The 11,102-nt window shown below is 39.6% G+C and overlaps 1 protein-coding gene across 1 annotated transcript; it reads right to left on the bottom strand.

The window, feature by feature from the left end:
* Nucleotides 1-620: 620 nt before the first annotated feature.
* LOC149822295 (uncharacterized) lies at nt 621-9,664 on the bottom strand. Its single transcript, XM_089980728.1, has 2 exons — nt 9,333-9,664; nt 621-2,645 (listed from the first exon to the last, which is right to left on the bottom strand). Exons 1-2 carry the CDS (start codon nt 9,438-9,440, stop codon nt 1,272-1,274), a joined length of 1,482 nt encoding a protein of 493 aa, XP_089836854.1. The 5' UTR covers nt 9,441-9,664; the 3' UTR covers nt 621-1,271.
* Between the last annotated feature and the right edge of the window lie 1,438 nt (nt 9,665-11,102).

An 11,102-nucleotide genomic window follows, 5' to 3' on the forward strand; every position in this document is an offset into this window, starting at 1 on the left:
TCACAACGAGGGTGAACAAAAGAAAGCTCAACGCATTTACTTCATTCACAATTTTGCCCGCAGGCTATTACAGTTCAAGTATACGGGCTGCCCCTTCGGAGTATTGATTCACTTGAACCGGACAGCTTACATCAGACTCAACAAAAGCAAAACAGACTCTAAGCGCAACTGTACACTGTAAGTCGCAAGAGAACAGTAGCAATGCCATTAGAAAATAGAAACACAAGAACTTCTTGAAGCCGTGCCCTCCGCGTAGGTTTCAAGTAAAAGCAAACCTGACATGTTTTAGACCCTCACATACCAGCACTAAGGATGTCACCATTGCATTTGGTGAGCCAAAACCATATCCAATTACAATTGGATGCAGATATGGCTTTGATTTTTTGAGACTGAATTTGATGGATATCCCAATCTGTTCACATGTAAAAAAACGGATCTGATTAGTCAAATATGGTATTAGACCACATCCAATCTGAATCCGAACCCTTTACGTCCCTAACCAGCACCAATGTGACAATGTCACCTACCCACACTCGTTTCTGGACCACCATGTCCTTTCATCTCAGCATGGATAGCATGAGATGGCTTCCTTCTGTACACCCAAAAGCTTTTCCAAATTTCGACATAATCCAGCAACCCATTTACTATCAAAACAAAGGTAATATCCCAGTATTTCCTATTTATACATCCACTGACACAACTATTACAAAAATGAGCAATTACATCATTATAAATAGTCCCCTTCAAACAAAACATATCTGGACGACACTGTCATTCCCTTCATTCCCCTCTTTTAAAGATGAGGGATTCTAACCCTAAAACCTAATCCTACAACCAACTTATTTCTGACATTTCTTTTTTATCAACTGTTCTGATTTCCTCTTGTGGCAAGGTCGAAGCTGAGTGTACCAACCTGAGGCCAGTCACTGTACGGTCGGTGATTGTGTGAGGGTATGTATTCCCTTGGACTATCCAAAAAAAAAAAACTTCAGATTTCCTTCTCTAAGAAAGAAATTTCTCCCCATGTGTACAAAAAGGAAGCTTCCTCTTCCAGTTTAATGATCTTATTCTCCACCAAAAAAAATTAAAATTTCCTTTCTGCAGGTAGACTGAACATGAGATGTGACTTGCTCCAGAATCTTAAGTCCCCATCCTCTCACATTTCCTCTGTTCATCTCTTGAATAACAAAGTTAAAGGTGAAAACGGGTTATTTGTTGGCAATATCGATCCCGTCCAATAGCAGAGAGCCAGCCACATTGTGTTCCGCTTATTAGCTGACACCTGGCTGAATCGCGGGGAAGAATGCCCAGTTCTTGGATCCTGCCTTTGCCCCTACTTTCTCGTTTGCCCACCACTCAGAGCTGGTGATGCTGACTGGCCCTCCGGGTCCATCAGCATTATCGAACTTGAATTCCTTTGTCGATGCCAAATCAACAGATTCAACCAGCTCTAGGACACCATCTGAAGAATTTGCTTCAGCCAAGTCAGGTCCAGCAGAAGCTACATCTGAACTTGCCGCTATGGATGAACACAGACCCTTTGCTCCTCCTGCTGGCTCCTCTAGCCATAAGTCGGACTTTGACGCATTAGCCTCAGCAGAAAGCCTCCTGCTTACAGCCATCAGCACTGGTGACTCGGGCATGCATCCTTCCACAACCCCAGGGTCCACAGAGTTGCACTTTGCAGCTTCCTCCGTGGACAAGACAAATGAAACTCTGTGATCAACCAGTTGATCATCCATAGACCCATCCGGTCTATCCCCAACAGAGACCATTTCTGATATCCGCATTGCAAACACAGGGCGATCTTGACCATCGGCCTCCACCTTGGAATCTGATAATGTGTGAGCCAGTGGCTCAGACAAGGTGATGCCCAGATGCTGCTGCTCTGCAGACTTTGGTGCATTGGCAAATGAATCAATGCTGTAAAACTTGAGAGGTTCATAGTTCCGATACAACACAGTGGAAGCAGACACAGGGAAGGAAGTGCTGGACGAAAACTCAGGGTCAGGAGGAAAAGGTGAGGATGTCCCTGAACCAGAAATTGCTGAACTAGGAGATATGAGATGCCCAATTGGGCTCCCTGGGTAGAGTTGGTATGCCTGAAACTCAGAATTATGTACAGGTGTGAAAGGTAAAGTGAAGGTCAATCCCTTATCGTCAGCTTTCCATTTGGCATCGAATGCAGATGACACTAGTTTGGCAAAAGGTACCTCTGGAGATGAGGGTGTGGTCACATGAACGGATTCCGGAGGTGGTGTGAAGGGAGCCGTGGAGGGCTCAGTGGTAAAGGTAGAGAAAACGGGAGGTGAGACTAACTGGGTTTCATGCGCATAAGGGCCAGTAGCAAAAATTGAAGGGCCACCAGGCGAGTAAGCATTAGCAGAAAGAGAACAGAGGGACAGAAAGCCAGCAGGTGATTGTGTAGCAGATGGAGGTCCCGACTGAAGGAAAGATGCAGGAGAAGATGGAGGGACAACAAATGGCAATGCTGGAGTCGGGGCATGAGGTTGACCATTGCCAGCAGACATGCTGTTTTCTAATGAGGGAAGCTCTGGAGGGAGGAGTGCATGACCAATGCGGCTGGCCTGCCTGTGGGATCCAAAACACCAGTACAGACTTAAACAAGAGCTCCAGCTTCTCTTCTGTCAGATTAGATCACAAGAACAAACCATCAGAAAAAATGTGTTACTAACCTGTATCTTTGCCTACAATATAAGAGACCCCAGAAAGATAAAAACATGATATTCAAGGATGATATTGTACAAAAGTTAAGATAAATATCAGTGAGATAAGAAGTCATTCTGGATATCCATGAACCTAAAAGACTTGAAACAGAAGCAGAAAGTTAAGATAAAAGCATGATATTCAGATGATATTGTGCAAAAGTTAAGATAAATACAACCAGTGAGAGATAAGAAGTCATTCTGGATATCCATAAACCTAAAAGACTTGAAACAGAAGCATGAAGGAATATTACAGATACAAAGATACAACTGGATCGCTTGCCAAATTGAGTGGTTAAGTCCCTCATACTGTAAATTCAAAAAATGCAAATAAAAAAAACTGTATTACATGTCCGGAGACACTTACATGCCTTACAGAATGTTGACCTGACATTGCCTTGTTTTTTCATGCAGCTTTCATGGGAAGTGCTGAGCTGGCAATCCTGATGTAATCATTTTGCAACATGAATGAACAAATATCAAATCATCATGGTGGGAAAGTGCCATTCTGGCACAAGTGGGCCCTAGTTTTTCTCACCACCTACCATTTTTTATGTGTAAATCCTTCAATACTGCCCCCCTTATTAAATCTTTCACATGGGAAGGCTGAGCTGGCAGGATTTTTTAGAAATCCATGCCCATTCCCATGAAAAGCCATTTCTTTACATGGGAATGAAACAAACGAAAGGTAAAAATAAATAAGAAAACATAAATAATAGTAACTATAACATCATATATAATTTAATTTTTATATATTTTTTTACCTAAAAACTAATAATTATAACAAGAATACATGGACAAAAGTATTCATATGAAAACATTGATAGTTGTTCACATAAATAACAATAACAATTATTTACATGTGTAAATTGAAGAATTTAATCTTCTCGGAAATGGCCTACCAGGCTACCACTTCCAACCAGATCCACTGGATGGCCACTGGAGCTGTCCCTGGTTGACAAGCTTTGATTGGTGGAGCTGGTCAACCAGATCCAAGATCCAGTGAGCAAAACTCCTTTTCCAGTAGGTTTGTCAGGAGAGAGAGAGAGAGGTATACCTGCAAAGTGCTAAATGGAGGAGCTATTAAGAAGAGAGAAGTGGCAATGCTTATAGATTTTTTTTCTCCCTACATGAGGTGGGGAAATATGATTTAGAAAACTTTTCATATGAAAATTTTTCTTTTGTTTGGAATGACATGGAAAATTTCTGTTTTGACACTTCTAACAGAATTTTCCAACTTTTTTCCCATTTCCAACATTGAACAATTTCTGTTCAACTTCTAGACATGCAGACTCAATGTGAGGCACCCACTAAAATTACCATGGAATTCTAATAATAACATTTTTCCAGACTCCAGAAACTTGACACACTACTAGAGAAATTAGAACTTGCAACCTTGTCTGAACTTGGGAGGTTGAATTCAGGATTGACTTCAACTGATGGCTGCAACTTGGTGCTATAACAGGCACAAATTCATCCCTCTCACTTTTTCCTATTTGACCATAGGCCTACCCAATGGAGAGAAAAAGCTGCATCCCTGCATTGTTGCTCAAACACGATGCAACATACACATCTTAAGACTGTCTAGAAGTTATGATCCCCCATCAGAGCATCTTCCATATTTTTCTACTTTAGTCCAAAACCAAATTGACATGGAGAGAAACTTAAAAATTTTAAAAAGAAGGTACTTGAGCCTCATGAAAAGTAAGAGAATGGTTTCTACAAGGACCATTTAATTGCAACACATAAAAGCCAATGTTTGAACATTAGCCTCTTGCACTGCATCAACTTGATAAGTCAGACATGCATTTACGAGACTACATGTAGCATAGTAATCTGACATTCTCTACACTGCCTAGCATATTATATTCATCCAACTCATCACCATGACTTAAAAGACAAGGAAACATTGTGGAACTAGCAGCTGAACTCAATCAGGGTGAAGTCGGAGACAAGTATATGTACGTCTTAGAAATTAAGAATGAGGCAAGTTGCCCAAGCTGATGCCAGAAAGGCGTCTGCAGGCTTATGTTTTAAGTTGCTAAGAAAGAATGTAATTAATTTTTATTGGTACAAGTTTTTGAACTGTGCACTAAGCAAATACTTGATGCAAGTCCACAAGATCAAGATCCACCATTATCACAAAAAAAAGAAGGGAAAACAGCAAACAGACAGAGAATTTGGAGGCTTTGAAAGCAAGGACATACACAGGCATGAAAGCATTGCATGCACACACGCACAAAAATACATGCATGTGAAAATAAAAATATGCACCTGCATGCACAATTCAGCTTTGCTGCAAAATGAGTCATTTTTTATGTTTCCAGCAAGGAAGTACTTCTCCAAAGACCACATTCAGAATATAGTTGTCAGTACAGCCAATGTACTAGACTCAGAAAAACACAACTGAGCATAATTATGAGAATGATACCCCAAAGGTGTGCTACTGTCAACAGATTGCAAATGTGAGTTAGGCTCAACAGTCTTACAGACCTTTTCAATTCTCCAAAGGCGCACTGCACATGAATCTTCTATGAAATTTAGCCCAAAACCCCCAAGGGTCATTTATATAAAAACCACTGCTAGCTTCCCAAACTTTCCAATGATTTCAACCACTATAACAATTTTGAAGAGTGGTCATCATAAGTGGGTCAAAGTTCATTCCCTCTGCAACTCAGAATCGGAAACTAGACTCCATCTCTTTTTTGGTTGTACATGTTCTACACTACTGCTATCGGCTTGCTATCAATGAAAGGGGACCTTTGATGTAACCTGTGTGGGGCTTCCCTAACTTTCCAATGATTTCAACCACTATAACATTTTTGAAGAGTGGTCATCATAAGTGGGTCAAAGTTCATCCCCTCTGCAACTCAGAATCGGAAACTAGACTCCATCTCTTTTTTGGTTGTACATGTTCTACACAAAGGCTATCGGCTTGCTATCAATGAAAGGGGACCTTTGATGTAATCTGTGTGGGGCCGGGTCATTAACCAAACAAGAAAATTTCTACATGTCTAATATGTCAAAAGTGCAAAACAAGTTGTGTGATCCAGTGGAGTTGTCGGAAGCTTATTAGATAGGTGGAAAGTGCACTTCACAGAAACTAGATTCAGAAGCACAATACTCTTTGCTTCTGAAACTTCACAGAAATCTCGATTCTCCCATGCTTTTCCTATGCTTCACATACGCTTAATCTATACTTCGCTACATGCTTCTATATGTTTCTTGTGTGCTTCTTTTCATGTTTTCCACGTGTTTCTCTCATGCTTCTTACTCACTTCTTATGTTCTTTCTTTACATTGCAACCATCATTTTTAGATTTGGACAAAAATTTAATTCATACACTAAAAAATCATGAAATTTAAGAAGTCATTTTCATTTTAGTTTTTATTCACTTTCTTTTGATTCTCATCTCGGTTCCGATTTGACTCTCATATTGCTTCTTTTTTATTCTCGTTTAGATTTTAAATAGATTCATCACTTCTCACTTCCTATAAATTTTAAAATGCCCTGTATCATTTCCAGCTTTAGCTTCCTATTCTAGCAACCTTGATCCAGCCTAAGTTGAAGGCTACCAAAATCCAACTTCTTCTCTCCTCAGATGCAACTAGTTTCAGACTATCTCACACAGTTTCAAGGATCGATGGCAAGGCATATTTTAGAAGATGTCCAAGAAGAATTTTGTAGCCTCATCTTCCCGCCTGTTATGAATGTTCATCATTTTTCACCATAGTCAAAGCTTAATATCGAAATTTCATTCGGATTACTTTCTAGAGATACAAAAACAATGTTTTTATGCAACCAATCTGAAAATTCCTCGTGTTATTTCATCTTTGAATCATTAGCAACCAAAACATAACTAACCTCCTTCCAAGAGAAGCATACAGTCTCTTTCCTTCCCAACATTGCTTTCAGTAATATTTGATTCAAGAATACGTCTTACATCTTATCCCTTTCGTCAGTCTTCTTCCAGCAACGACTAGGAGAAAGCATCTAATCACACACTAGTCATCTCACCAAAAAGAGAAAGGAGGGTGAAAAAGACCGTTTGGCCTTCACATCTTTGAGGACAAAGTAGCACAGTAACTGATTACTCAGATGTCCATGTAGACAACATGAACAAGATAAAGAATTTCTTTCAACTTCGTGCTTGATACCTACATTCAATGACTAAATGATAATTATACTAATTGAAGTTTTTCATATCTGTACATAACAAAGGAATTGATCTATTAAGGGGTTGATATACTATTGTCTTACTGTTTGTGTGTATGCATGCAGTTGTATACATCTATACATGTGCATGTACACTCAAAGGGACTTTGGAAGATGTTAACGAGTTCACCAAAATGCTATATCACATATTGATGCCTCACACTAAACACACAATATAACAAGACTCAAGTCATATTCATCAGTTGTGCCTTAAAAATATAAAATATCATTCTTAGCAAATCACATCCACCATTTTTCAAATTACCGAGATACAGTGTTATTAAAAGTGCGCCTCAAGGCGCAAAAAGCGTGCCTCACCTCAAGGCGAGGGCTTTTGTGCCTTGAGGTGCAGGCATAAAGCGCAAATGCCCCAAAGCATGCGCCTCATACGCCTTGAGGCACGCCTCAAGGTGAGGCGTATACGCCTCGGATTTTTGGTCAAATGAGGGTGACCAAAAATTAAGTTTTAATAACAGGGCCCCCGACCTTAATGTTATATTTTCTGAGAAACACGCAGTTGGGGGCCCTGTTATTTTCTGAAAAATGGAGAGCCAAGGAGACGAGTTCGAGGGCCAAAAATTTGTTTGGGTGTATTAGGGTTTGTTGCCGTAGAGAAAGGAGGAGACGAGTTCGTTCATTTGAAACACGTAGTTTGTACATTTTGGGTAAGTTTCACTTTTTCCCCATTTTTGTTCTCAGTTTGTATTTTCTGTTTCTTCTTTGACTATAAATCACTGGCTGGTCATCATCCTAAATCAATTCCTAATGGTTTTTTCTCTTTTAGTAGTCAGTTGAGCACGTTATTGTGATGACAGAAAAAAAAAATAAAAGTTGCCAGTCATTGAATTGATTTGGCAAGCTGTGCACAACTTCTACATTCGGTTGAGAAAGAAAAAAAAATCAGACGATATGTTGAATCCATTAATGGTGCTCTGCGTCAAACACCAAAAACCACAAGATTAAACGCATGTACAACTTGGCAAGCGTTACAAAGCCTGATTTAAGTAGCACCAAAAATGAATACATGTCATCCAATCAACCAAAATAATTAATCATAACTGGATTAATGTTACTTTTATATGTTAATCTCATATTTTTTCAGTATTTATTTGAGATTTTTTTATTTCTTGTTGGTTGCTTTATCAATAAAGCAATTTTTATTTATTTATAATTTTAGATATTTTTTATAGTCGTTTTTAATTAATTTTTTCTTTTTGAGGCTTACGCTTTACGCCTCGCCTCAGATTTTGGTGGAACGCCTCGCTAAGCCTCAACGCTTTTCACAATATTGCCGAGATACCATTGTTATGATATTTTAGTCTGAAACGCAGAGCATCAACCTATAAATTGAAAACTTGTCAGGGAGAGATTCAATGAAACTTATTTGTGCAAACTAAGAGCACCATCTCAAGTTTCAAGATTCTGTTTCCCACAAAAAGATTCCAAACAGTATGCTGACATCGACAAAACAAAGCATGCTACATGGTTCACTTTTCACAAACATGTGGAGAATAACACTAAAACAGAAAGTACCGGAGCTATCAAGTCGCTGAAGGATGTGCTAAAAATTCCCCATCTATGTTCCTTGATTTACACGGACCATACATGAACCCCCTAATATAAAGTTCAGGTATAACCCCAGAAGGATAGGTGGATGCCATTAACATGAGGACCAATGATAGATAGTCAGAGATGACAAGAAGGAAAGTGGTATTGGCCTCAGGCAGGCAACTGCCTTAATCATGTCGGTCTTCATGGACGCTAACTTGTTATGGTACGAAGGAAGGGCTACAAAATACTGGTTTTCCTGGATGAAACTTTTAGCTAGCAAGCACGGACCAACATTAGTAACTTCCAATCATTTCTGCCCCGCATTTCCCCCATGTCAGAAAGAAGGAAAAGGAGAAAAGACATAAAAAGAAAAAAATAAAACGAAAAGAACGAAGCGATTATGCAGGCGTTCCATATGAGAACTCGTGAAGCATATCTGTTTAGTTGATTATGAGACTCCAAAAGGCCATCTGAATACAAAACGAAAGCGTTATAAGCCGACCTACCCAAAGGTATTCAGCATCAAGAGCAATTGTATCAACAACTCGAGAAACTTGTGCCGAGCAAAGTAATATGTGAAAATTTCCCACCAGTGCAAAATTACGCAAGTAAATTCTCGTAATTAAGGACAAGATCATCAATTCGCAGAGAATTAGCAACTGCATCAACAAACCGTAACCTAGATTCAGAGGCCCTAAAAGTAGCATCGAAAGCGACCGAATTGAAGATAAAAAAAAGTGCATTCTGAGACTCAAAACCCAAAATTTCTGGAAATTCAACAGACGAAAAAACCCAGATCTAGCAATTCAGAAACAAACCGCAAGGAATTCGGGAGCATACCTGGACCGGAGCTTGCTGAACACGCTGTTCCGCGGTGACGATCGCCTGAGCGGCAGCATTTACCGTCTCGACGCTATCATTCCCACCGTTCGGCAAAACTCCCCTCATCTCGCCCTAGAAAAATCCCAATTCCTCCCGGAAACACTTCGTTTCCGAGGAGAGATCGCCCGTCTACAAAGTGGAGACCGCCGGAAAACGCAGAATACCGGAAAAAACGCCGCGAGGGAACCCAGAGTTCGTATTTCCGGCCATATAGCGTCGGAAACCCCCTAGGGAGGAAAAGTTTTCCGGGGCTTTGAAGGAAAAAAAACGGTGGAAAAGAAGAGCGGGGACGAAAGGGAAAAAAAGTTGGAGGTATTTATTGTGGCCAGTGGGGAAAGGGGAGACCTCTGAGCTCTGAGGTCAAACACGCCAAATTTCTCCCCTTTAGTCAATTTTCCATAAACAATGGTTAGTTCCTTAACCATGGTGACTGGTTAGGTTAGTGGTGTCTTTCTCGATGCTGGAATTATTTTTTGTGCCTAAAAATAAATAATTTGGGGCAGCTTTGTTTTCCTCGAAAAAGATTTTTCTCGAAAAAATCATGATATTTTTAAATCTCGATACATTCCCTAAAATCATGGTATTTTAAAAATATCACCTGTTTCAATTCAAAAGTCACGTTTTCATCACGATAAAAAATAATTTTTATTTTATATTTTTATATTTTTCTGCATTTCTATATATGTTTTTTTATGTTTTCAATTTTTGCATGTTAATTTTTTTATTTTTCAAGAATTTTTAATTATTGTGACATTTTCCTTGCCAAAACTCTCTTAAATTTGGTATTTTTATATTACCGTTGGCTACGTTGCTAACGGTGGATAAGTACGGGTCAGGTCATGTCTGGTTTGAATCCGAACTTGAATTTAGAGTGTCCCGGATCTCAATTAGAACTGATAAGGTGGAGTCGAATCTATATCCAAATTCTATATGGTGGCTTTGGATCCGGTGAGACGTGGTTGGAGACAAGCATCTTACATGCAAAAATTATAAATAGATCTATTAAGTTTAGATCCAAACATAAATCCAACGGAAAAATATCAATATGGATCCAAATCCATTTGGCAACAAAAGGTCAGACCAAACAACTCCTGATCACGTGTGGAATCTTATTTTAGGATCCGTATCCGAGAAATTAAACATGTCAAGTTCGGGTTGAAAGTCTAACAAAATCGGATCTGTTTGCACACTTAAACATGTTAAGTTTAGGACCAATGCTCGTTGGGCTTGCATAAGCTTGATTATCTGGCAAGTAGATAGGGATGAAAATGGTTTGGAGCTCCGAACCAAGTCCGAACTGCATCTTTTTTTAAGACGAGGAACCCTCACCGGGAACTAGTTCACTTAATGGGCCCAACCCCTTGTGAGGTAAAATCCGGCTGGGGTCATCGATACCCAAGTCCTTAAGGAGCCCACCAGTTAACGGCATGCGCAGACCCAATCCGAGCTGTATCTAATGCACAATGATGGTTCCAATAGATATACATTAGAATCTAGTTGGATTCAGATCAAATGTGGTCGGATCTAGTCAGATCCGACTTAGAATTCCATAAAACAAGCATGATCAGAGATCTGGAACATAACTGATCCTAGTGTCACACAAGATCTCATACCATAACCAGATAGGCATTTGTCCAAGTTGAGTCTGGATCTAACACTGGACCCACTCTTTAAAATTTAGATCTAATGTTGAGTCATGCTGAACCTAACTCATATCCAACCCATTTG

Source organism: Nuphar pumila, chromosome 11 (genome assembly GCF_984573655.1).
Source record: "Nuphar pumila chromosome 11, dmNupPumi1.hap1.1, whole genome shotgun sequence".
Classification (NCBI taxonomy): domain Eukaryota; kingdom Viridiplantae; phylum Streptophyta; class Magnoliopsida; order Nymphaeales; family Nymphaeaceae; genus Nuphar; species Nuphar pumila.